We start from the raw sequence: 27,824 nt of genomic DNA, 5'->3' as shown, positions 1-27,824 counted from the left end.
AATGGAGAGAGAGAGAGAGAGAGAGAGAGAGAGAGAAAGAGAAAGAAAGAAAGAAAGAAAGAAAGAAAGAAAGAAAGAAAGAAAGAAAGGACTTGTGATTGAAATGGAAATGTATGTGCCTAAACGAAGCTGTATGCTGTAGTTGGGTGTGAGTAGAATAAACAGGCATGTTGATGATAGTGGATGCAATGTACAGTAGGTATAGAGTGGGAAAGAGGCAAATGAGAGGGAGATTTACAGTCTAATCTATGTGACTATGCATAAGAAACAGAGCATGTGCAAGACAGATTCTCTGCAATGTATATGCATATGTATGTACTGTTGCATATATGATTTCGGAGTTTAGTTAAGTGAAAGCTTACTCTTTCCTTATGCAATAATTGGGAGTGAATAGGAGGATCTTATGCTCTCATACACCACAGGCTTTATCCATGGTTTAAAATCCCACTCACAGTTAAAGGGAGATGTCAGTGATTAAGGAATACCAGGCCTCTCACTTAGCCAAGATTCTGACCTAGGGCTTGAAGCTGGGTTATAAACCCTACTTAACTAGGTTAATCTAACTACAAATTGTGCTATTTGCAGTTAGGGTGGGACTGGAGAATGAGCAGATACTGGAGAGAGAGAATATGTGACCTGAAATTTCAAGTAAGGGAGCCCCAGCATTACATCAGTATCAGCCTAATTGTATGTGAGACTTTGTTGAGCAGGGCCAGCTCTGCCGTTTGGCAGAGTGGGCAGTTGCCTCAGGGTTGCAGAAGTGAACAAGGCAATGCTCTGCCCCTTCACCTTGCTTTTTGACACTAGGGAGAACAACATACCGGGGGTCAGGGGAGAATGGGAGACTGGAAAGTAACAATGGGCAAATAGTAACTGATGTGGTTAGCGCATCAGCTTCATCCAGCTGGCGAGAAAGATGGAAGGTGTCAAGCCAAAAGTTCCATGAGGAAAGTGGGTTTTGAGGAGGGGTTTGACGGAAAAGAGAGGCCTTTTTTCAGGTGTTTTTTAAAAGATATTATGTGAGGGGTGGTGAACTAGCTCTGCCCTACCCCCACAATGCCTGTTTTCAAGTTGGATGGAGATTGTCTGCCGTGTGGAACCTCTTGTCTGAGGAGGGTTTCTATGCAGTTTGAAATCCCTTTGTTTCAAAGCATGTGGGTGAAGGAGGTTTCAAAAACCGTGGGGTGTCTCCATGGCTACAAGAGGGTCTCCATTGCAGACGGTCCCTTTGCCAGCTCAGAGAAGGTGACCAAAACTGTCACAGGGCAGATCTAACACTTGTCTCCACTATTCCCCCCCACCTCCCTAGGGTGGGAACTTAGGTGTTTAAATAATGCTTGAACAGGGCTTGGACACTGCATAGATCCTCTGAGAAAGAATTCCAGGCATAAGAGTAGCAAGGGATAATGGGAGAACCATGGTTAGAGTGTCATGTTAGCATTGGGGGCAACCCAGGTTCAGTTCCCGAGCCAGCAATGAAGCTCACTTGGTGACCTTGGGCCAGTCACCCTCAGCCCCTCCTACCTCACTAGTGATGTGAGGATGAAATGTTTGCAGGTTGAGGTGCAGAGGAAGAATTAATCCTTAGAATTAATCACAGATTCAGGTGAACTTCCACTGTGCAGAGGTGGCTGAAAAACAGCAGCCTGAGTAGCAGCTGTTGCCACGAACCGGTAGTCTACCTGGCCTGTCTTTTCACTGCTTCTGTCCTCCACTTCAGCTGTCTGTGTGCTTTGCTTTGTTCCAAGACTGGTTAGTGGCCTTGGCACATGCAGGAGACGACAGTTTCCAGACACAGTGGCTGTATCTCTGCCTGGAGCAGTACAGCTTGCGAGAGCAGAAATAAAATGCAGCCAGCTAGAACGTGCTGTTGCAGCCAGATTTTATTGTTGTGTCTCCTCTCTGTGTCTTCACACCCATCACTTCTTGAACTCAGGGACAAAAAGTACCCAGACTTTTAAGTGGCAAAATACACATATGGCTCAGTCACTTGTAAATGGTGTGTACACATTTAAATGGCCATGTTTCCCTACTACGTACATGGGTATGGGGGCTCTATCCTTTTCCAGTTGTTGCTTCCAAGCATTTAATGAGGACTCTTCCTTCATTGCCTGCTTGATTAAATCTTTCTTAAAAATAAAATAAAATAATGACCAGGTTTCTAACCGATTTTACTTGGCAGGTGCTGTTTTATTGATCTGTGTTGACATCCAATTGTTTTCTCTTTATACTGTTTCTGTTATTTCTTATTGGCATTGAGTTATTTTTATCTACCTTGCTGTTGTAATCCAAGGTTTGCTACCTTAGAGAACCTAAGAATATAAAAAAGAGCCCAGCTAGATCAAGCCAATGACCCATCTAGTCTAGCATCCTGGTCTCACAGTGGCCAACCAGACGTCTTGGGAGAAACCTGCTACCAGGACCTGAGCACAAGAGCACTCTCCCCTCCTGCATTTTCCAGCAATTGGCATTCGTACACATAGTGCCTCTGACTGTGGAGGCAGCTCATAGTCAGCATGGCTAGTAGCCATGGGTAGCCTTATCCTCTACGAATTTCTCTAATGCTCTGCTAATGCCATCAGATTAAGTGCATCACTACCTCCTCTAAGAGCGAGTTCCATTGTTCAACTTATGTGCTGTGCAAAAAACAACAACAACCCAAAAAATTCTTTTATCTTTCTCGAATCTTTCTACATTCAGCTTCATGGGACGTCTACTAGTTCAAGTGTTAGGGAGTGGGGGGGGGGAGGCTTTTCTGTATCCACTTTATCCATGCCTTGCATAATTTCACACACTTGTATCATGTTACTTCTTACTTTTAATGTTTAATAGGTTATTGTATTTTAGTGTTTTGTTGGAAGCCGCCCAGAGCGGCTGGGGGGACCCAGCCAGATGGGTGAGGTATAAATAATAAATTATTATTATTATTACTCCCCATTTCTCTTAAGTTAAAAGGTACAAATTGCAAGGTTTCCTCATAGGGGATTTTGATCATTTTGGTTGCCCTTTTCTGAACCTTAACCAACTCTGCAATACTCCTTTTTAAGGCGATACAACCAGAATTGTACACAGTATTCCAAATGCAGTCTCAGCCATAGATTTGTATAATGGCATTATGTTATCTGAAGTTTGATTTTCAATTCATTTCCTAATGATCCCTAGCATGGAATTTACGTGTGTGTGTCCCCCAAGCTATCTCACACTGGGTCAAAACCTACATTCAGCTATCCACTGCAACCCCAAGTTCTTGTTCCTAGTCAGTCACCGCTAGTTCCGAACTCTTGAGCATGTGTGTGGAATCCAGCACGTGTGAAATTTTGCCCCAACATGCACCACTTGTTTACACTGAATTGCATTTGTCATTTTGCTTCCCGTTCACTCAGCTTTGCAATGTCCTTTTGGAGCTCTTCACAATCTCTTTTTGTTTTAACAACCCTGAGCAACCTATAGTATCATCAGCAGACTTGGGCACCTCACTGCTCAACACTAACTCTAAATGGTTTGCGAACAAGTTCAAAATCACAGGTCCCAATACCAATGGTTGATGGGCCCCATTTTCTGCATCTCTCTGTTTGAAATGCTAGGCAAATACACACACACTTACATATGCCCATCTTTTTAAACATGCACAAACCATTCACAAATGACACATCTGGGGATGTGCTCTGCCATATATATTCTACCAGAGTTCAAAATATAAAATCTGTATTGGTACCTTGGTGGTGTCTATATCGCAGCAGGTTTGCACTGATGTTTGTGTATGACATCCGTTTCATGTTGTGGTTCAGTCCCATGCTACAAACACATGCGGTTGACTCTTTACCATGTTTCATACTGTTTTGCCGGCGTTGGCTATTTGGTTGTCCTTTACAGTGTTGCTTTGTTAAAAAAAGACCATCTTTCAGCATGATAGATATACCCAGTGGTCTAAAACTGAGTGAGGAAAATGGGACAATCACCCCTCAAGGATACCCCAAACAGGATATTGCTTCAGCTTCTTATATAAAGCTGCCTACTTCACATTATCTCGTCCTCAAAGGGCCCTTAAAATTATTTGCACGTGGTCCATGTTTCCATGAGCAGCTTCCATATGGTTCAGATAACATTTAAATAACAGAGCTGTGTGTGAGAGTGACAGTCATGTGGGTCTTGATCATGGACTCATCACCTCTCCAGGAGGGAGAGCGGGGAAGACCCGGGTGGTCCATTCTCTCTTGTTTGGCTGAGTCATTTAAATGTCATCCAAACCATACTGGAGCTGCTTCCACGCAGCTCCCTGGCATTGTTTCAAAGGGTCCTTAAACGGTAAAGTGTTGGGGTTGGTAGGCATCTCTATATGCGTTCATAGCAAGCAGCAATAGATTGAATGGGAATTTAGACTGCATTTCCACCATTTTCGTAAAGATGGTTCTGCTGTATTCTCTCCCCTCCCCACTGCCCAATGATCTTTGCTTTAAGACTCCCACCCACCCTCCAACGCTGCTTGAGTTAAATCAGAGAGATTCAAATGAGTAATTTTAAATTTAAATCCGCTTTTCCATTGCACTTTAGATATTCCTAGAAAAAGAAAGAAACACCACACATTTATTGGCCTGATATAGCCTTTACAAATGTTGATTTTCAATGGAATACAGCCATACAGGGGATATAATTTAACTATATATCATTGCTTAAATCATATAGAATTTTACTCTCTTTTTTTAAAACATGCTGATATTACTTAAATGATAAATTGCTCTTTCCTTGTGACTTTTTTTCAGTTGTGCAGGATAGTAAGTAAACCGCACACATTCCACAATATATTTAAAAATACAGATTTCTGTTTGCCTTTATTCCTGTGTATACATGAAATAACACTGAGCAAGACAACCTCTTGTAGATAACATGTTCAGAAATTTTTAGAAGCAAGCGTTGGTAGATTGAGAAGTGCTTTTTTTCCTATTAGATGGTTTGTAAATTTGGTTAGTAGTAATAAATATTTATGATTATGAGAACTGTGCAAATTTCAGGCCCAAGATAGCTAGGGGGCATGAAAAGTCACCCGGATAAGCTCAGAAAAAGAACAATTTTATTGGGATTCCACAAATCTCTGATTTGAAACTACGTCTTTCTAATATTTGACCTAAAGGCCAACCTATAAACATATAAACATATTTCTTTTTCTTATTAATGGTTATGCCAGTGTGGTGTAGTGGTTAAGAGCGGTAGTCTCGTAATCTGGGGAACCGGGTTCGCGTCTCCGCTCCTCCAGATGCAGCTGCTGGGTGACCTTGGGCTAGTCACACTTCTCTGAAGTCTCTCAGCCTCACTCACCTCACAGAGTGCTTGTTGTGGGGGAGGAAGGGAAAGGAGAATGTTAGCCGCTTTGAGACTCCTTAAAGGGAGTGAAAGGCGGGATATCAAATCCAAACTCTTCTTCTTCTTCTTCTTCTTCTTCTTCTTCTTCTTCTTCTTCTTCTTCTTCTTCTTATGCACTGGAAGAACTCATCATTTTCTATTTTGTTATACAGTATTTCCACCCCTTTAGCTGTTTGTATCCTGTTGCCTATTGTAGGTTTCTGCCGCTAATATACTTACTGTCTAGCATTAATTGTCTTACGGCACACACCAGTGAGCATAACAGAGAAAGCTATATTTAAAATGTCCCATGTGAACAGAAACTGACTTGTTTCAGATGTGCCAAAACAGTAAAAATAAACTTTTACTGGCCTGAACTGGAAACAAACCGGAAAAAGAGGTGAACAATGATCTAGAATTGCACTAGAAAGTTTAATGATATGATTCCCTGTGGTTCACAACTCTTCCTCCAAATCTCTGTAGTCTTGAAATCCACAGACATAGATTTTGTGATCAAAAATGGACAAAAGAAATAGTGCATTGGGATCGTATAGTTTATTTTAAAAATCAACTCATTACTGGGAGAAAAGTCCTTTTCCAGTTCATTGTTAAGTCTAGAGAAGCTCTGAGATAATAGGAAATGTCAGTTACCAAATGTTTCTATGGTTCCCACTGACTCTGAAATGCCCTTAAGGAGAGATATATGTACTCTCTACTGCTGAAACCTGTTAACTACTTAGCACAACTCCTGGCTGAGATAACTGGCAAGTGCAAGACTGCATTGTGCCATACTGTCCATCTTAAATCCCTCCCTCCCTCCCTCCCTCCCTCCCTCCCTCCCTCCTTTCTTTCTTTCTTTCTTTCTTTCTTTCTTTCTTTCTTTCTTTCTTTCCTTCCTTCCTTCCTTCCTTCCTTCCTTCCTTCCTTCCTTCCTTCCTTCCTCCCCCCCCCTCCATTTCCCAAAGAACAACTGTTGTATCAAGTTAGGGCCAAATATATTTAAAACAAGCTTGGAAAGGAGAAAACTGTAGCAATCCCTAAAAGTGTCCTAGTTCAATAAAGAACACAGGGACGCAGGTGGCACTGTGGTCTAAACCACAGAGCCTAGGACTTGCCGATCAGAAGGTCGGTGGATCAAATCCCCACGACGGGGTGAGCTCCCGTTGTTCGGTCCCAGCTCCTGCCCACCTAGCAGTTCGAAAGCACATCAAGTGCTAGTAGGTAAATAGGTACTGCTCCGGCGGGAAGGTAAACGGTGTTTCCGTGTGCTGCTCTAGTTCACCAGAAGTGGCTTAGTCATGCTGGCCACATGACCCGGAAGCTGTCTGCGGACAAACACTGGCTCCCTCAGCCAATATAGTGAGATGAGCGCTGCAACCCCAGAGTCGTCCGCGACTGGACCTAATGGTCAGGGGTACCTTTACCTTTGACTTAATAAAGAATTATGGCAGAAAAAGAAGAAATGCAAATTTTGCACACAAAATGTTGCTGTTTTGGTTTTGTGTTTGTGCTGGAAATAGCAAGGAGTTTACTAGCTGAACATTTTAAGTCAGGGTTTCTGCTGAATTTTATCTTTGAAGCAGGGTTCCCCCCACCCCTGTACAATAAAAGCTATTTGTTCCTGAATTCTTAATTTTTCCCAACTGGTCTGCTTGCTTGCTCTGTCTTCATGTTCCCTGCCCTCCCCACCTTCCCCTTTTGGAAGCTGCAGAGAGGCATTTATATCATTTTGCTGTCATTCTCTTGCACCTTAATTAAAGATCTGTTTATCTGACTCTTGATTTTTCTGTCTGTCAGGGGTCCTACCCGCCCTGTCCCTGCAAAATAAACCTTTGATTAAAGTGAATTAGTGACATTGTGTGTGATCCAGACCATTCATTTCAGATGGCTAAAGGCAAAAGGGAACAAATGTCCATTCACTTGCTTTACATAATGCAAAGTCATCTTGGGTTGACTGCAGTGTACGTAAGAGGCTTAGAAAGCAGAAAGCTGGTTGTTGAGTGGAGCTAGCTGTAAAGACCACATTGCACTTATCATTGAATCACTTGCTTTCATTACCAGTTAGTTTTGGGGCCCAATTCAGAGCGAGGTCCCCAATTTTTAAGGCTGAAAAAAATAGAGGGTTATCTGAAGGAATGCCTTTCCCCATATATTCTCCTGTGGACCTCAGTATAATTTGGAGAGTCTCTTCTGGTGTCCACAAAGTGTGGCTGGTGAGATCTATGGTTGAAAGCCCACTCAGAGAAGTATTTTTTATGTAGGCAAACTCACCAAGCTGACTCCTTCTCAGCCTTATTTAGCTGGGCCTTTGATGTGTGGAATTGGATGCTAGATCAGGTTGTTAATCTTGGTATACAACTGGCATCTATTTTAATGGTTTCTGCTGGAGCTTTTAATGACTGTTATTGTTGTGACTGATTTTTATTGGTTTTGCTCATGTTGCTTGATTTGTATTTGCATTTTTAATTATGAGCCTGTGTGAGAGCTGTGCCAGCGAAGAGGCATATAGTCTGAAAATGAGAAAATAAATGTTGAATGCTTCATGTTGTGTATCATCCTAAGTTTTGCCACTTGACTATGGCCTAGTTCTTGCAAACAGCAAATGAGGATGTATATCTGTATCCTAGCTGCACCACTTTAGATGGAAAGTGCAGTTCCCATGACTGAATCATTTGCATAACACTTGGCCCATATCCTTGCACATCAAAAACTATATGACCGTCTGATTGACATCATAGTTCTCTGTGTGATGAGACATTTGTATGTGTGAAAGAGCATTCAGTTATGTGGGCCTTCTGTAATCATAGGTTTGCAATCTCACCTGCTCTGCATGAGAAACAGACTCCTGCTTTTGTAAGGGCAGAGGAGATAGACATTGCTGTTTAAAACTATGGGTATTGCTGAAGGGTAATGGTCTAGTTCAACCTTCTCTAACCTAGTGCCCTCCGAGCACAATTCAAAGTGTTGCTGCTGACCCTTAAAGCCCTAAACGGCCTTGGCCCAGTATACCTGAAGAAGCATCTCCACCCCCATTGTTCAGCCCGGCACTGAGGTCCAGCTCTGAGGGCCTTCTGGCGGTTCCCTCCCTGTGAGAAGTGAGGTTACAGGGAACCAGGCAGAGGGCCTTCTTGGTAGTGGTGCCCGCCCTGTGGAACGCCCTCCCTTATGCACTGTGTACTTTATCTGTCCTGAATCTTTCAACATTCAGCCCACAAATTCTGGTGTTACTGGAGACAGAAAAAAGCTCTTCTCTCCATCCACTTTCTCCATGCCATTAATAATTTTACAGACTTCTATCATGTCACCTCTTACTCAACTGTTCTCTAAACTAAAAAGTCCCAAATGCTGCAATCTTTTCTCACAAGAGAGTTTGCTCCATCCCTGTTGATTATTTTTGTTGCTCTTTTGGGGGCCTTTTCCAAGTCTACAATAGCTTCTTGTCCTGAACATGTGCAGAATGTTTCTCTTATTTTTTTATTACCCCTTTGTCACCACAGCCAGCACCTACCACTCCTCATTAAGGGAAATGATTCCCAAAGTAATTCTCCTTTAATTAAAAACGCCCGTGCCCTAACTCTGAGAGAGGCAGAGATAAAATCTTTGTCACCTCCCAAAATGAAGGGAGTTGAATAAACTCTGCCTGCTTTATTGTTCAGTGTTTCAGTTAGTGATGAAGCATGCGGGCTGTTTTTTGTTGCCTGTTGCTATCTGAATTACACATTCAGACATTTCAATAAAAGCCACTTACTAGAACCCACTTAAAGTTGCTAAGTGATAGTAAATGCCAAATCCCAAATCAGGAAAGCACATAATAGGAACCATGTATTTGCATGCCTTGCTCATCATTCCCCTCAAAACTCAGAAGCTTTGTTTCAAGCAAAATCAGCCTTTCCCAAGCACAGCAGGGTTCTAAATAAATAGCCTTATAGCGAACCGTTTGTTATTGTTAATGTTATTATTACTTAGGGAAATAAAGGAATAACCCAAAGCCCTGGCCAGGAGCAATAGGGCAGAACAAAGCAGCAGATCCATCAGCACAGCAAAAGTCTTCCCATTTCGCGTCAGGGTACAAGGGTTGTGTGTGTGGTTCTACTGTTTTGCTGCACAAGGCCCAGTCAGGTACAACAAATGGGCCAGCTTTGGATCCATTTCCAGCCCTGCTGTGCTCCATCGTTGGGCCTTATGATGGCTGCTGCTACTGGGAACACCTCGGGCGATAGCTACACGTTTCTGCTACACGTTTAGTGGGCACAGTGGGGGCCTCCACCACCCTACCCACCCACACTGGTGGAGCCTAGCAGAGACAGACGCCTCTGCCTTATCCTGACCCCTTCCTGCAGCACAGCAAGAGATTAGGATTGCTCTGTCCATGTCCATTGTTTCATCTTGCAAATTATGCATCCATTATGTGGGACAGAACAGAGGCTTCAGAACATTTAGTTTCCCTTCACACACTTTTGACACTGAAGTAAATTTCATTTCTTTTTTTTAAATAATATTTTTATTCATTTTCCAATACAAAATTATACAATCAGAACATCTTATTTATCGCCAATTTCTCCTTTTTGACTTCCCTCAACTCGCCTGGTAATCCTTCATGTTACTTACTTCTTCCACATTTCTTAAATTAATATTGCACTACAATATTATTTTACTTTTTATCTTATTTTTTAAACAAAATTTCTAACTTATCTTATCACAAAACTTCCTTAAAACTTACAAACGTTATCTGATTATCACTTAATTTTTGCATATATTCTGTAAATTTTCTCCAGTCTTCTGTGAATCTCTGGTTGCGTCGATTCCGGATCCTTCCTGTTAATTTATCAAGTTCCGCATAGTCCATCATTTTCATGCTCCATTCTTCTATCGTAGGTAGCTCTTCTTGTTTCCATTTCTGGGCCGAAGTAAATTTCATTTCTGACAGACAGGTGGCTAGATAGGCTCCACATGAAGCGTGGAGGTGATGGCTAAGATCTACTGTGGCATAGTGACTGTGTATTGATTTATGAAGGCATGGGCATATTGGGTCTAGGGTACCTCAGTGATTGCCTGAACCCTAATATTCCAGCTCGATCACTGACATCATTTTCAGGAGTATTTTGGTCGTTTCCTGCGTTGGTGAGGCTTGTTTGACCACAATGAGAAATCGGGCCTTTAAAATCATTGGCCAAGGCTTGTGGAACAAACACCTGTAGAGATTCAGTAGGTGCCAACTTTTAAACAACCACTGAACACTTTTCTATTCCACCAGGCCTATGCAGGCAATTAAGAGTACATCCCGCACAATCGTCTATTTATAATTGTTTTTAATTTATGTTTTGCTTTTAACTTGTTTTCAACTTTTTATGATGTTATTGTTCGGTTTTATGTTTTTATATTGTTGTAAACTGCTGTGATATATCTTTATGATACAGTAGTATGTAAATATTTTTATAGATAAATAAAATACTTTTTAGCAATTAATGGTTGTCATTTATAATCATTAAGTACGTTTGATATATTTTGAGTAAAAAAGTGAGTAAAGATGAAACCTAGTATCAAATATATTAAGCCTGATTTGGGTTGTAGAAACCTAGTTTCCTTGTCCTCTTTAATATCCCCAGTTACAGTCAAACTTGTTACATTACATATTGTAGTTGTTTTATTGGGAGATAAAGCCTGAGCTCCCTATTAAATGTTGTTGTATTCAGTTGTGTTTGTGTTTTAAAGGAAATAGCATGTTCCAGAATATTTTGAATCTTTCTTTGGAATTGGGAAATCTCTTAATTCAATGTCACATATATTCCGGTCCCTGTGACATATTACTCCCACTTCAGTGTGGGAAGGAAACAAATTGCCAAATATGTCCTTTGATGGTCCTCCCACTGATCTGCTAGAAAATATAAGTTCCAGCCTGCAAGTAGACTGAAGGAGAAGAAGAGAGATAATTTACACCAGCTCCTTAAAAAGACTCACCCCCTCCCCATTTCCTACTGTTTTGGGAATTATTAGCATGCAAATCTGTTTTTTAAAATGGCAAGGGTAATTCTGTGTAAACAGCTTAAAATGTTTCTTTCCTTAACTGATGAGATTGGTTGTTATTTGGATACTACTGTTTTACCTCATTACCGAGCAGCTTCGTTTGGCTTCAGTCAGGAGGATATTTGTCACCATGCAATTAGCATAGGAGGTCGCATGGCTATTTTTTAAAAAATCATACATTTCAGGAATCAAACAAGATTTCAGCATTGTCATGATTAGAATTATTATCTTCTGATTCAGGAATTGCGCCTGAAAAGTAGGTTTGAGGGGCAGGGAGACCGCCTGGGGCAAGGAGACCTTCTACCCCAGGGGTGCTGAGGCTGGATTTGACAGTCAGCTGTCCAGTTACTGGACCAATGTGAATATCGTTTTCTGAATAATATCTTCCTGTCCCAGAAGCACTTAAAAGAAGCATTCATTCAGAAGTGGCAGCATTTCTGATGGCCAAAGAGCCAGGGTTATGACTGGAATGGACATAGCCATTCCACCCATCTATCAGTGAACTGCCATTTTGCTTGGAGTTTGCCCACATGAAAAATACCATATTCTGGTGCATGCCCCTCCAGCAATATAGCATGGATGATTGTGTGAGGTGTCCCAAAGAATTATGGTGCAAAAGCACTCTTCAAGCCCATCTAAGTGAATGCCTTCTTTCATATGAACTCCCTGAGACCTTCTATGGAGCCCTTGCTCCATCTTTGAGCTGTGGAGAACAGGGGTGGCAAGCAAGAACTGCTCTGTTGTGGTGTAGCATTTTTCCTGAGGAAGTCTGCCAGGCTTAGCACCTCACTCCATGATGATTTTAGGCGGCACTAGTTCCACACTTTCCCCTTGCACTGGCATTGTCCCACTGCTGCTTGGGCTTCCTCTGACAAAATGGCCCTGCTGTTCCAGCATGACTTTGTGTCCTATTGGTTTGGTTCTGATTTTATCCACTTCTAGCCATTGTAGCAGTGGTATGATTGCATCATCATTCATTCATTCATTACGCAGTACTGTGCGTAACTCCTATTGGCTTCAGCGAAACTGGTTACTGCTAAACAAGCAGAACATTGTGCAATTGTTGGCATCTATTTATCTTGGGAGACGGTGGATGGGTTTGCCATTAGGGGTAAAGTCAAACGTTGGAGAGTTATAGCGCCTGCTGTGGCTGTAGAGACCGATACGGGAGAGACATGTTTTATTGCAGCTGGGGCAGGTGAAGGCATCCTGCTTCGCTGTTACATCTGCACCACGGTGTTTCTTCTTCCAATGCAAATACTAGAAATACATATTTATATGGAAAACTAAATGATGTGCCCTGTCGGATAGGGTGTGTATCTTTAGGATCAAGGAAAGACCTAAAGAATGAAAATCTGAAAGCTGTAATGATATTAGTCATTTCCACATCATGCATTAAACATATTCTCTTATCCTGTTACTGGAAACCATTTTGGTCTTTGCACGCTTAAATGATAAGTAGTTGCTCGTGGGTATCATTGGTTCCTATAGGTACACAGACAGTAGTTTGAAGTACTGGTAAATCTCGAGAATTCATATAAGCGATAGATATCAAACTAGTAAAACACCTCAGCAATTGCTGCCATGACACTGTTGCACAATTAGAATCATAGAATCATAGAATCATAGAATCATAGAGTTGGAAGAGACCACAAGGGCCATCGAGTCCAACCCCCTGCCAAGCAGGAAACACCATCAGAGCACTCCTGACATATGGTTGTCAAGCCTCTGCTTAAAGACCTCCAAAGAAGGAGACTCCACCACACTCCTTGGCAGCAAATTCCACTGTCGAACAGCTCTTACTGTCAGGAAGTTCTTCCTAATGTTTAGGTGGAATCTTCTTTCTTGTAGTTTGGATCCATTGCTCCGTGTCCGCTTCTCTGGAGCAGCAGAAAACAACCTTTCTCCCTCCTCTATGTGACATCCTTTTATATATTTGAACATGGCTATCATATCACCCCTTAACCTCCTCTTCTCCAGGCTAAACATGCCCAGCTCCCTTAGCCGTTCCTCATAAGGCATCGTTTCCAGGCCTTTGACCATTTAATTAAGGTTGGAAGCCACAAGGCCATGGTTTGGTGAGTGCCGCTAATGCTTTTGTTTGGGGAAAATCCCTAGTTCAGTGGTAAAGCACATGTTTTCTATCCAGAAGGCCTTGGGCTCAATCCTTGGCATCTTCAGGTAGGTCTGAGAAAGACTCCTGTCTAAAACCCTAGAGATCTGCTTCCAGTTAGTGTGAGCTAGATGGACCACGTGACTGACTTGGTACAAGGCAGCCTCCCTATGTTACAGTTTACTACAGATGGTTAGATGTAGAGCTGGACGGGATACATCTTCTGATGGAGAGGACATAAAATTAATCCATTATTGCTTTCTATGTTATAAGAACTTTGTCCAGTACAAACATGTCACTTGGTGACTATAGTTTATTGGAAGGTTTCAAAAAAAGGTTTTTTATTTTTTTGTCACTTGACTCGGGCTTAAAAACTGTGGTAATGGATTCTTCTCCTTTTGTTTGCGTAGAAAGCGGAGCCCTTCTGAAAGCGCCATAGGTAGAGTTTCTCCAACTCTGCATCACAAAGGCCATCTAGGATTTCTTTCCACAGTGAAGGGCAGGTCTTTACACCAGTGTTACAGTTTAACATCTCTGGGTATAGAGTTCCATTCATCTCAGCTAATTTAGATATCCAGTTCGGCCTAATTTATACAAATGGCTTGGGAGGCATCCAAAACTTTGGGAAGATCAGAAGCTAGCAGAGCCGTTTACTTGGACACTTGTTTTTATGTAGTCCTACATGGTTCAAGGTCTGCACAACACACAGCTCCTCCCCAAACAGACTCAACCATTCTTCTCCAGCGATGGTGAGTCCCTCTTTGAGAGGGGTAAAGGCACTTATGGAAGGAAGTTGGGCGTTGTGCCCCCTCCCCTGGGGGAGTTGCACATTGAATCCACCTTGTTTCATATTCCCAGAGGTGTTCCAGCCAGGGATGAACTTTCAGGCCAGAAGTCTCATTCCCATCTCCCTGTCATGTAGCCTACACGACTTAATAATGCCACACTGAGTGTTCTCTTCTTGCTTGGTGGCCAGTGATGGATATTGTGGGATAGAGGGAGCATCACAGATTCATTACTATATATTATGTGGTGTCAGGGAACTTGACACCAGTCAGCTCTTTTCAGCACCTGCCCTGTGCTTTGAGTAGTGTCTGTTTCTTCCCTCAGGAATGTTTCTGTTTCTGTTTTGTAGTCTGCTTGGAACAAAATACACGTACCTTGCAACCGTTGGAATTGTTGCATTACACATTCAGATTCTTGCAGTTGTTGGCAAAATGCTTGGAGGTGGGAGCCTAATCCTTCCATGGGTTGATGTAAAAAAGGTAAAGGGACCCCTGACCATTAGGTCCAGTCGTGACCGACTCTGGGGTTGCGGTGTTCATCTCACTTTATTGCCGAGGGAGCCGGCGTACAGCTTCCGGGTCATGTGGCCAGCATGACTAAGCCGCTTCTGGCGAACCAGAGCAGCACATGGAAACGCTGTTTACCTTCCCGCCGGAGCGGTACCTATTTATCTACTTGCACTTTGATGTGCTTTCGAACTGCTAGGTTGGCAGGAGCAGGGACCAAGCAACAGGAGCTCACCCCGTCATGGGGATTCGAACCGTCGACCTTCTGATCGGCAAGTCCTAGGCTCTGTGGTTTAACCCACAGCGCCACCCGCGTCCCTTATCTTATGGGTTGATGTAGTTCACCATAAAAGGTTCTCTCTCTCTTTCTTTCTTCCTTTCTTTCTTTCTTTCTTTCTCCCCTACCCCTCTAATATGTCCTCATCCTACAATCAGAGATCATGGCAGTACTTGCATTGATGAAACCTCCTTTGGCAAGCAAATCTTAGTTTCATTGAAGGTTCAAATGTGAATCATTTAAACCTGACACTTAAGAAATTTCTAAGGATCCCAGTCCCCTGGAATTCATGGAAGATTTAGTTTACTGTCAATAAGTGTAAAGCCAGTTATGAAGATTGTTGAATCTGTATCACTGATTGAGTGACACAGGTAGAATAGGATTTAAATAGTACTTTAATTTAAAGCATTTAAAGTATGAAAAGAATAATTCTAGTAGATGTTTCTCAGTACTTTCTGAGTGTCTAAGCTGATAATTAGAGTGCATTCTGTGTTCTATTGATAGAAAAGGTACAGTATATCTAAAAGCCTTCTTGATGATACTAAGGAACAAAATTGAGAATAAAACTTTATGTTGAGGTCCCACTCCAGCCTCGGTGTGTGTGCATCGATTTGTACAGGTTCGTGTTAATAGACTATTAAACACACACATAATTAATATTAAGGAAAGATTGAAAATAAATGTGATATTTATCATATTGTGTTAACATTACTTTATGGGGGGGGGGAGGAAATTCTTAACTTGAATATCTATTCCCAGCAGCTCCTAGAAGGCAGTCATTGTACTTGGGATGGCTCCTCTCACTGGTTGTGAAGGCAGGACCCCCTTGTTCAGATGATCTCACCTGGTGGGAAGGTCTTTTCCACCCTCCAGACCAGCTGGTGGAGCAAGGACTACCCTTCAACCTCAACAAAGACCCCATTACTGTAGCAGGGCTTCATGATTGACAGCCCACCATTCTGACAGGTCAAGAAGCTTCAGAAATAAAGAAGCACCTAAGCAGTGAATGAAGACAACAGCAATAAACTCATTATCAATAGAAGAACAACAGTAAAGTGTGCTAGGAAATCCCCAGGAGGCCCTGACTGCTGCCTCATATGTATGGTGTTGTCAGAAGCCACTTGTACAAACATGACCAGGAGCCAGAAGGAAGAGGTAGGAACTCTTCTCCAGGAACCTCTCGGAATAGAATGTCACCGTTAAGGAGAGACCAAAGGAAAGACTACTTCATACAACACATAATCTGCTTTGGAATTCATTCATACAAGGTGTGTTGATGACCACTAACTTTATGTTTTTAAAGAGAATTACTCATCCATCGTGGACACTTCTGTTAGCCCACATAGCTACATTGAGCCACTCATGTTCAGACACATCTGACTACCAGAAGCTGAAGATAGGCAAGGAAATGGTTGTTCACTTCATGCTCTGTGAACTTCCCAGAGACATCTGACTAGCCAGAATACCAGAGTATCCAGTTGGACGGTTGTTCTTACAATATACTTTTGATGGAAGCTCTATGTTACTCTGGATCTTTCCCTTCTAATAAGGGAATGCAGAGTAATGGCCTTATGAATCCACTTGTGAAAACTAGGTTACTTCAAATAAAGGGCAAATAGGTTAGTGAATTATTTTTGGACATGGACTGTGTACTTGTCAGAGCTTGTTTAAATTAATTGAAGCTGTCTGGCTTGCACCGGAATGCAAATTTATGGAATGATTTTCAAGAGCAGAGTTGCTGAGCCTTTAATATGGTTAATTCTCCAGTGAGTTGTTGTATTATTCTACATCATTCTCCATTATAATTGTCTCTAATATTCTACAAAGAATACATTTCCTTACCCCAGGCATTCTGTCCTAAGTGCAGTAAGCCCAAATCGTATCTACCTGGATGGTTTTAAAAGAGGATTGGACGAATTGATAGAGGATAAGACTATTAATGACTACTAGCTATGATGGTATGTTCTACACCAGCTGTCAGAGGCACTGTGCCTCTGAATATCAGCTTCTAGGAATTGCAAGAGTACAGGCAGCAACTGATTTATGCTTGTCCAATATGTTCGTGACCACGTATGCACTCCTCGGCCCAAACCTAGAAGTGACCAAAAAGCATCACAAAAAGGTCACAAAGGGGGCAGCACAGAGCAGCCTTACACGGGCCTCATCCATGCATGTGGGGGTCTGGAATGTCGCTCCCATGCAAATCTGTCGTTGCCTGTACAAGACTATTGTGATTAGGTCCTGCCTGAAGCCTTTGCATGATATTGGACTAGGTGAAGCCTTTGGCCTGATCCAGTAGGTTCTACTCATGTTCATTCTGCCCCTCCTCCCCAAACCTGGTTCCATTCCAATACTCTTCCAAGCAGCATTGGATAGCATCATAAGGAAGGAACTTCCAAACAGCTGCGAGTGCATTTAGTAAGGTAAAGGGAGCCCTGACCATTAGGTCCAGTCGTGGCCGACTCGGGTTGCAGCACTCATCTCGCTTTATTGGCCGAGGGCGCCAGTGTACAGCTTCCGGGTCATGTGGCCAGCATGACTAAGCTGCTTCTGGCGAACCAGAGCAGTGCACGGAAACGCCGTTTACCTTCCCGCTGGAGTGGTACCTATTTATCTACTTGCACTTTGACGTGCTTTCAAACTGCTAGGTTGGCAGGAGCTGGGACCGAGGAACGGGAGCTCACCCCATTGCGGGGATTCAAACTGCCGACCTTCTGATCGGCAAGTCCTAGGCTCTGTGGTTTAACCCACAGCGCCACCGGTTTCATAAAAACATAAAAACACTTGCATGATCATACTGAAGTTCCATACGTTCCAGCTGTATGGGCTGTAGGTCCAGTAGTGGCTAACCACATCCCCCTTGGACGCACATAACCAGGGCTGGATAGACATGGTAATCCTCTGTTGTTTCTTCCTAGTCTCTGGTTACCCAATAGTGACACTAAGTATGGAGCCCAGACATAGCTATCATGACTAACAGCTATTGATAGTCCTCTGCTGTATGATCTGGAGCATGCTCATTTAAGTGCCGGAGGTTTGATGAGTGTGATTCAACCACCAACATAATACCTTACTTAAAAAAATAATCTTGGGGGAATAGCACCACTGGTAATTATCCCCGCCTCTCTTGGAATAGTTTTATTTCCACTGCTGAAAGTGGAAAATAATGATCCCAGGGCTGTCCACGTAAGCAGCAGGGAAAAGATAACACCTGTCCTTTCCCCCTTTCTCCCAGTGGCACATTGATATATCACCTTTTTATAAGTACTTTTCACAGCGAGGCCCTGATGGGTAATTTGTGTGTGTGATCAGACAAATCAGAAAGGCAAAGTAGACTGGGGTGTGTTCTTTGACCGTAAAGATTCTAGGTGACAGGAAAATAACACTTCCTTAGAATACACATAAAATTATCCCAGAACAAACAATAGCCCTTTACAGTGCCCAGGAATGCTGAACTTGCCCATGGCATGCATTCTTGGCAGCTGCCATTGATGCCAGCTGGGCTTTGGCATAGCTCCTTTCTGGAAATAGCAAAGAGGGACTCTGCGTTTATTTAGAATGTATTTCTCTCACCATTAGATAACCATAATTGCTATCTATCTCTTTGAGGGAGGTAAGGCAAAGAGACTGAAATGTATGACTGATGGGATTTTTTAGACAGACTGAAGTCCTAGCACCTGAGTATTAAGGGCTAAAGGGATCTTGGAAGACAAGTGGTGGTGGAGGAGGATGAGTGAAATGCAGAAGAAAAAGGGATGGAGTTGGGGGAGGTCTTAAAAAGGAGCTTAAAGGAGAGGAGGTCCAGGCCAAATGACGTTGGATGATGGAAAAGTGAATTGATGTGCATGTTAGTTGGAAGGACGTCTAAGGAAGAAAGATGGTGCTGTTTGGATATGAGGAAACTGGAATGTGATTCAGCCAATGTGGGCCTTCAGGGAAAGAGAAGGAAGGGAAAGAAACAAAAAAGAACATTCAGTTTTGTTCAAGGTCAAAGCAGTTTTCCTCTTTTGTCCTGAACTTACCAATCCTTAGTGTTGGTTGGTAAAGCCTGAAAAGGAGAGAAAGGAAAACTCCCTGACAAAATTCATATATAGGATCCCCTGGTCCTTCCTGCTTGCTTGCAAGAGAAAAAGAAACTGGCCAGCTGGCTAACTTCCCATTCAACAGCAGCCTGACAGGTGACATCTATCCTGATTCAACATTTCTACTAAGACAGAGTTTATTGCGCTCCCTGTCCTTGGTTACTTGCGGGAAGATTGGAAGCTGCCTTATACCAAGTCAGACTATCTGACACAGTATTGTTGACACTGACTGCCAGGGTTTCAGGCAGGAAGTATTTCCCAGCTCTGCCTGGGGAGTCCAGGGTTTGACAAACAACCAGATTGAAAATGAAAGTTCTAAAGCTTTATTTCCTAAACACGTTTCCATAGCAAGGCGTTCTCTCCCTCGTGGAGATTGACTCTGGGGAAAAGGGGAGATAGGAGTGAAGATATTGCCCTACCTTGTAAGGTAAAGGTAAAAGGACCCCTGACCATTAGGTCTAGTCGTGGCCGACTCTGGGGTTGCGGCGCTCATCTCTCTTTACTGGCCAAGGGAGCTGGCGTACAGCTTCCAGGTCATGTGGCCAGCATGACTAAGCCACTTCTGGCGAACCAGAGCAGCGCACGGAAACACCGTTTACCTTATCGCCGGAGCGGTACCTATTTATCTACTTGCACTTTGACGTGCTTTCGAACTGCTAGGTTGGCAGGAGCAGGGACCAAGCAATGGGAGCTCACCCCGTCGTGGGGATTCGAACCGCCGACCTTCTGATCGGCAAGTCCTAGGCTCTGTGGTTTAACCCACAGCGCCACCCGCGTCCCTGCTCTACCTTGTACACTAGTCCTAAATTCATACACACAAAAGATGGGGTATACTCACACCCATCCACCTGTCAATGGCTTGGGGTAAGAATCCTGTAACAAACAAAAAGAGGGAAAAGGTGAGTGCTGCAGACACATGTTGCCTCTTCGGATTATGCTGTGATAGTTTATGATCAGAAGATATTTGATCCCAATGATAATGTTACTTACTCAAAATTAACACCTGTGCTAGGCAGGATCCAGTGGCATCTCACAGAGGACACTGCCCCCTTTGCTTGAGTGTATGATTTGCTGTGGTCCTGATATATATTGGTGTGGGCACCCCATAATTACTATTTTTGTCAACATATTTTGACATATTTGGTGTGCATAGATACACCTTGAATGTGCCATGCATCCACAAGATTCAGCAAAACAACTCCCTAGTCATAAAGGCTGCCTTTGAATTATCACCAGCTAATGATATGCCCACTGCTATGAAGCAAAACTATCCAAATTTGTGCCTCCAAATTGGCATTGAGACAGTCCTGCGTTTATATAAGCATGGAAAACGGAAGTTCCATCCCACAGGATCTAAAATGCCATTGGGTTGAAAAAGTTGCATTACCTTTGTCAAAATCCATTGCTATAATCATTATTGTCTCAATATTTGTCCTTTTGATGTGCATGGAAACTTCCATTTATGTAGGTTCAAAGTTAGCAGCAAAGCCCAAATCAGTCCTTGCTCATCTGCTTGGCCAAACCTGCTCATTTTGCTTCTTAGCCTTTGCTTAGGAAGAAAACCATTCATTCCACTCACACACACAAATGTTTCAGTATGGTTGTCATGCAGTTGCTAAGGCTTGAACAATTTCTTATCATCAGGGTCAGCATACACTGCTCTGCACAGCTCATAACTTAAGTTTTTAATCCAACTGGGTTTAAAATACAGCTTACTTAACAATTAAAAATAGGAGGATAGAATACATGCTTTTAAAAGTATTCTATCTGAATATAACATAAGCATAAATGTCTCTGATAAACATTTAAAAAGGTAAAGGGACCCCTGGCAGTTAACTCCAGCGGCGCTCATCTTGCTTTTACAGGCCGAAGGAATGATACACATTTACTTCATTTTAATTGTGGCAAGCCCAGCACCACAAAGACCCTTTGGGGCAACAGGGTCATTGCTTGTGGCGTTATCTTCACTCCCAGCCATTTTGTTTTGTTTTGTTTTTAGTATAGCTTTTCCTTTTCTTCTCTTCTGACAACCACACTGATATGTGCCCTCAGAGCTGTTCCTCCTTGCACTGTGTTGGCATAAGCATGTACTGCTTGCTGTGAAGGCACACTCTTGAAACTGACAGCTCTTCCAGGACCTTACAAAGTGTTGTAGTTGGTCTGAAGCTTTGGGATCAACCTTCACTTTAAGACTGCTCCAAGGACATCCACATACCTCCAAATGGGGCAGCTTTGGTTTGGTATTTGTGCTTCCTCCAAAGTGGATGCACCCCAGTTTTTCACTGGCATTGTGGAGATAGCTTTTTACTAACACAGAAAATGGGGAGGCAAGAAAGTTTCTGAAGTTTTATCTGCTGCTACTGTATTATTCTTATTTTTATATTTGTCAGAGCAGCAGGCAGAGGTGCAATGAAGTCCCCAAACTGTGCAAAAGCAGAGAAGGCTGCAAAGAAGCATTTAGGCAACCTGTTAAGCTTGTGTTCTCTAGGACAAAGCTCTTAGCCACTTTCAAAAGGACCTTTATGACCCTGCCTTTTAATTTTTCATAGCTTCACATCAGTTTCTGTTGTTGTAGTGATTGTGGAAAACTTTCACCTACTCTTTAAAGTAACCCTGTCATATCCCAGGGGTGCTAGCATAATAAGGTAACTGAACTTAAACATTCACCACCGAGGTGGAAAAGTCATGTGCTGATGATGGCAGTGCTGGCAGCAGCTTCACATAAAAACATCAGAACTCAGTAAACCCCCCCCCCCCCATCACACACCAGTGTTTTAAAAGGCACTGACAAAGTTTAGGTACCTGCCTAACAGATAAAAATATGGCCTCTGCTGTTTGCAGATTACGTATGTTTACCTGGAAAGATGCACAGTTCTCTTCATAGACTGATTATGTGCACATTATCCAGGAGCTGTGGTGAATATGCACAATAACTAGTTGTTCTGTACTGCTCATCCTAAATTACTCCCAATGTATATATAAAATGTCCTTCGTAAATCATGGCCTTTAATTAGTCTTCTGTGTGCACTGTTTGATTAATTTAAAATCTTTTAAGTGGTTTTCTTGGGCTTCATATCCTTCCCCAGGGTCACTAGAATTGAAAACCCCAGATGGGAGTGGGAATATATTTCGACTCTTAGTGCACATAGTTGTATATGCAGACACACAGGAACAAAATGCCAGTGTACCCCTTCCCTTCCACCTGATAGCTGCCTCCTCAGGTGGCAATTGTTGCTAAATGCATTGTAATAAGTTCAAATCAAGTGTATTGTGAGAGAAAACATTCTATTAAATGACTTCATTTAAAAAGGAAACTGGATTGCTAATACTCTGCTTCAGTAGCTATTGGGGGGGAAATATTACTGGATAAACCTCAACATATAGGAGGGTCATTTGCCATTTATTGTGGGGGGGGGGAATGTGGTGTTGGTTCAGAATGTTGTGATAGCATGAAAATGTGCCTATCTCGTCTGCATTTTGTACATTTCAGTGCTCAATATGCACATTTTGTGGCCAATACTGTGTATATCTCAAGAGTGTTTCTCTGGTCAATATGCATAGCCTTCATGAAACACTGGAGATGGTTCACACTTCAGCACAATCTTTCTCTTAACTCATGCAAGAAGGATAATTTCTAACTTGAGAGAATGTGCAGAACGCAGCAATTTATGAAGGAATTTTGTATATTGATGCTTCAGTAAACTTTGTAAGTGATTGTGGGCAGTGTTCATAAATACCTGGTAATTGTAGATTCATCTGAAAGTGTTTGTGTGTGTGTGTGTGTGTGTGTGTGTGTGTGTGTGTGTGTGATTAGATAGATAGGTAGATATAACAATAGATCTAGCTATTAGGGAACTGTGCCTGGTAAATTGGAACAGTTGGAGTATGTGTGCCCTTCCTGGCATCCTCAGTCATATGCAGTTCAACTTTTGTCTTTACCTTCTCCAGCCAGTGCTACCAGCTGATACTCCCCCTGTGTGCCAACGTACTAGGGATCAGTTCTCATCTGAGCTTGGTTGCTATGGTTACATGCAATCTGCTGTGTTCTGGGTCTCCAGGAGCTAGAAATGATTTGGGGGGTGGGGTGGGGGGTTGGACTTCGTAGCCTTTAGGTAAGCACCGCCGTTCCCTTATATGGAGCTTACTTCCCCTTACGCCGTTTGAAACACTGATTGGGCAAAAAAACCCCACTCCTCTTGTGCAGCGGTTTACGGGCTGCTTTAGTTGGCGAAACAGATCCAGGACTTGGACTACCATCATAGCCTCTGCCTTTTTGTTCACTTGTGCTGATTTGAAGGCAGAACCGGCCACACTTTTTAAGCCTCTTCCACCAGTTATTTTGGGAACAAAGGTTCACATACCAGCCTTTGCTGCCAAGGCTAGGACAGTGGGGTTTTGCTACTGAGCTGTGTGGCCTTGGGTCTCAGCTAACGAATCTGAAAATTGAGAATGAGCATGTATGTGAGCCATTCATGCTTCTTCCCCCACCCCACAAACCCCCCCTCTAAAACTTGAATTGAGACACAAGTTCTAAATCTGCAAACCTATGCACAAATTACCTGGGAGTTCATTATAATGATTAGGTTTTAATAAATAATAATAATAATAGCATTTAACATATATTGCCCTGGTAATCCTAGGTGTAGGTGTGGAGCTTGCAGAAAGAATCTTGCCTTAAGGCGAGACAAGACCTGAATGGGGGATTTCTTGATTCCCAGTACCATACCATAGCTACCAAGTGCTTCTGTGTATAAATGCACAGAGCTGCCCAGTAAATCCCACTTGTAATTGAAGCTAGTGTCTGCAGAATATCCTGTGAAAAAGCAGCGTCTTTTTTTACACACTTGTCTTTCCTAAGATGTTTTGCAATCCATTTAGCCCCCACCCCAATTTTCCTTTCGAAGCAGCGGCTACCTGGCAGGCTCGTCTCCTTCGGGGCAGTCTTTTATTTGTGCCGTCTTAATTTTATTGCACCCAGCTTAATGCACTTTGACATGGTATGGCTGGAATACAAGTGTTGCCTGTCTGCAGTCAGAAATGAATTGCTTTTTTGCTTGGCCTTTTGCCATCTGTTCTGCTCTTTGAAACTGATACCCTTGAGCCGCACTGGAGAATGCACCCCCCCGTGTGTGTGTGTGTGTGTGTGTGTGTGTGTCTGCGTGTATTGGGAAAGGATGGCGATATGTGCTGAGCAGCAGGGTAGTGAGTAGGGGTGGGGTTTCCACCCTTTTATATTTTGCAGCCAGTGACGTAGGCAGTGCCTGGAACAATCACGCTGCCTCAAAACAGTGTAGTTGAAGATGCTCTGTGTGTGTATGTGTGTGGTGGATGGTAGTGGGGGACCAGCTTGGTGCATTTTTAAGCAAACACTGATTGCTGCAGCTCAGGCTCCACAGAGATTCCTCTCCTTCTAAACTACCTTGAAGAGAATTTGTGAAGTGTGGTTTATTTCTCCTCTTCTGCCCCCCGCTTCATATATATAATATATATATAGAGAGAGAGAGAGAAGAGAGAGAGAATATTTATTTACTTTTTGGAAATGATTGGAGTTAATAGTGTCCAGAGCACCAGCAAGGTCCGAGTGAGAGCTACAGGTTCGGTGAAATACCCGCGAGAGGACCCAGTCTGGCGGCAAACTCACCGCTCAAAGTCCATGAAAATTTCCAACTCCACGGAGTTTTCTGCTAAAGAAGCCAAGGTAAATGGATGCAACATTGCATATAAATCTCCACAACATTTCTGGCAGTCCTGAAAAGGGGACGCTGCCCTTGAGTCTTTGGCTGATAGTGCCTTTTATTTCTTACAAAATACTGTGGGGAAGGAATAAGCCGGCAGGTAGGGGTGGAGGGACAAATCCCAGATTGATGGATTTGATAGACTTTCAGAGAATGTCTCTTCATGGAGCTGGGTCAGTGCTGCCAACTTGGTAGCCGATCCAATCCAGACGGTGTTTTTCTCTTTGGCCATTTACCTGTGTTACATGGGGTGGTGGTGGAACTGAAGGGGAAAGATCTACCTTGCAATTTCTAGACAGAAATGCTCTACATGCTGATTGCATTTCCCTTCTCCCTTAGTGCGTGTCTGTGTGGGTGGCTTGCATGATTCAGGTGATGTTTTTTAAAATGCATGGCTAAATATTGCAATGAAATATTCATTATTACATTTCTCTCTGTGTTTGTGTGCATGGCATTTTTTTTTTAACATTGTCATCTGTGTACTTGGTTTGTCACCGTAGACAGTACTGTATCCAGCTGGCTCCAGCCACCTGCTTTAGGAGCTGTTTGGAGTGCCTTTAAACTGTCGTATTGCGTTCTGTTCTGTTGATGATGTTGTTGTTGTTTTAAAAGCAACATTGTGTAGCCTAGTCTGGGCATCTGCATGTGGGCATGATTGAGCACAAATTTAACCATTGCCCTCTCTGTCTCTTTCCTCCTATTGCAACACATAGTGGCAATGCTTTTCCACTAGCATGCACGTCAGGAAGTACGGTAGCCTTTTATAAAGGAGGGTGGCAAAAAAATAAAATTTTAAAACACATCCCCAGTAAATCTGCAGGATTTGGAAGTCAGATGTTAATGCTGCTACTGTTATACCTGTATACACTTGGTGTTTATGCACACGTTTCATTTCCCTGTTCTTCTTCCCTCTTGCACCATGTTGCCTTCAGGGTGCTAGGTTCGAAATATCCATCTGCATGAGAACCTCACCAGTATGGGTGGGGAGTGTGGGCGGGCATGCCAAAATCATGTGGACTTAGCAAAGATCTTTAAACTTGCGACCATCCTGTTGTAATTCTTCAAGGCAGACATTTAAGCTTCCTTGCCCCTTTGCAGGGAAGGGGCAGGACTGGAATTCTCAAGGTTGCACACACTTTTATAGAGGTTCGGTTTCATTCAGGTCCTCCCCACCCCCCAAAGGAATGCCATTGTGGGGGAAAAACAATAGAACCTCTCAGTTGGTGTTCGCCTCCTGCAGCGAGATCTAGCTGGTTTGCAGCAAATGAACGATATAATGAAACCCTAGCATTTTTGCTGATAACCGTTGCCGAATGCATGAAGAGGTGTATACATAAATATAACATTGCCGAGCTGGTGTGCTACTAAGCATTCTATTATCATGATTAGTCACAAGGGGCATCCCCAGGGGAAGGGCCACAGCTCAGTGACCGTGCACATGCTTTTTATGCAAAAGGTCTCCAATTAGATCCTTAGCTGGAGAAGGCACCTGTCTGAATGAAGGGCTTTGCTTGGGCAGCATAGACAACACTGAGCTAAGATCTGAGGCTATAAGGCAGCTTTCTCTGTTTCTTTGCCCCAATATACTATCATATACCCACCCCCTTTTCCTGTGAGCCTCTGGTAGCCTGAAATTACTAATTCTCAGTTCTCTACTGGTTGTAATCTAAAACCAGTTCATACATGCTTATTCGTTTACCATATTACCACATGGTAAGCCATCAGAGTTTACTCAGCCCAAGTCGGCTCAATCATGATATTTTCGAACTGAGGCAGTTTGTAGACTTGACCGATAGTCACCACGTGATGGTTCATAGTCACCAAGAGGGTTGGGTAACATGTTAAAGATGAACAGCTATATTGCGGGAGAACTTTTTTTTAAAATTTTTTTTATTAACCGGCCAATCACATTGAATCAAACCACATCACATAAATTCCAAATTACAGTGCCGAATTTTTAAATGCGGGAGAACTTTTTGTAGTCTTGAGAAGTAGTCTTCAACCTTTTTGGACCTGGGACTTACCTTTAACCCAGACATGCATTTGGGGACCCATGTCTTTTCTCTCTCTCTTTTGCCATATATTTATAGGGCAGAAGTGCTGCTATTGCAACCCACATTGGATCCGGCAGTGATTTCATAGTGGTGGTCTGGACTATATTGTTTGGGGGGAGGGAATGAACGAATTCCCATGCCCCACAAATAACCCAGAGATGCATTTTAAATAAAAGGACACATTCTACTTGTGTAAAAACATGCTGATTCCTGGACCGTCCATGGGCCGGATTGAGAAGGCGATGGGGCTGCATCCAGCCCCCGGGTCTGCCCTAGAACCTACTTTAGCCATAATGAGAAACAAGCATTCAAGGAATGTAGATGTGCTTGTGTGAGCCAGGCCTTCAAAGAGTTTCTTTATGCATCTCAGTCCCCCAGCTGAATTTAGTGAAATCGTGTGTGTGTGTGTGTATTTATAGTAATCCCATTTGAGGGCTAGGTCTCATTTATGGAATTAATCTCTCTTTTGTTGTTGTTATTAACCCTATACAGAATATAATAAAAAATATTTGACATACAATAAAAAGGTAAAGCGTAAACATTGAATTAGGCACAGCACTAAGTAAAAAAAGCGATGGAGGGTCAGCCAGGAAAAGAGACAACAGAATGACCTTCAGCATATTCTTGTGAAAGTCATTTAACCACTGAGTGACTTAGTTTCTCTCCTGCCCCCACCCATGTGGTCCATTTATATCACTCTCCCTATTATTTCAGTGAGTAACTAGAATGTGGACAAACTGAATGGAGAGAGCGAGCAGGAGTAAATCCCTGAAGCTAATGGTGCAAGGAGATGCCTAATATATTCTGGGAAACCTTGTCTTAGGAGAGAGCCTCCACCAACTCTTCTCCAGCCCTCCCAAAAGCTGTAGGCTAAGGGCTGTGAATGAGTGGACTCCTGTTGCAGGCAAAT

General features: G+C 42.9%; 1 protein-coding gene across 11 annotated transcripts in view; it reads left to right on the top strand.

Moving 5' to 3' along the window:
• PSD3 (pleckstrin and Sec7 domain containing 3) overlaps positions 1–27,824 on the top strand; it is a 176,066-nt gene that overhangs the window by 104,949 nt on the left and 43,293 nt on the right. Inside the window, exon 1 of one of the 11 annotated variants that reach the window (XM_053371474.1) lies at positions 24,629–24,823. The exons of the other annotated variants lie outside the window; for them this stretch is intronic. Coding sequence (XP_053227449.1) covers positions 24,665–24,823 — 159 coding nt within the window. The 5' untranslated portion in view covers positions 24,629–24,664. Of the gene's footprint in view, positions 1–24,628; positions 24,824–27,824 lie in introns of those variants that run through there. 11 annotated transcript variants of the gene reach the window in all.

The sequence above is a fragment of the Podarcis raffonei genome, chromosome 17 (genome assembly GCF_027172205.1).
Source record: "Podarcis raffonei isolate rPodRaf1 chromosome 17, rPodRaf1.pri, whole genome shotgun sequence".
NCBI classification, from domain to species: Eukaryota; Metazoa; Chordata; class Lepidosauria; order Squamata; family Lacertidae; genus Podarcis; species Podarcis raffonei.
The sequence above is the reverse complement of the archived record's forward strand: the minus strand, read 5'-3'. Positions and strand labels throughout refer to the sequence as shown.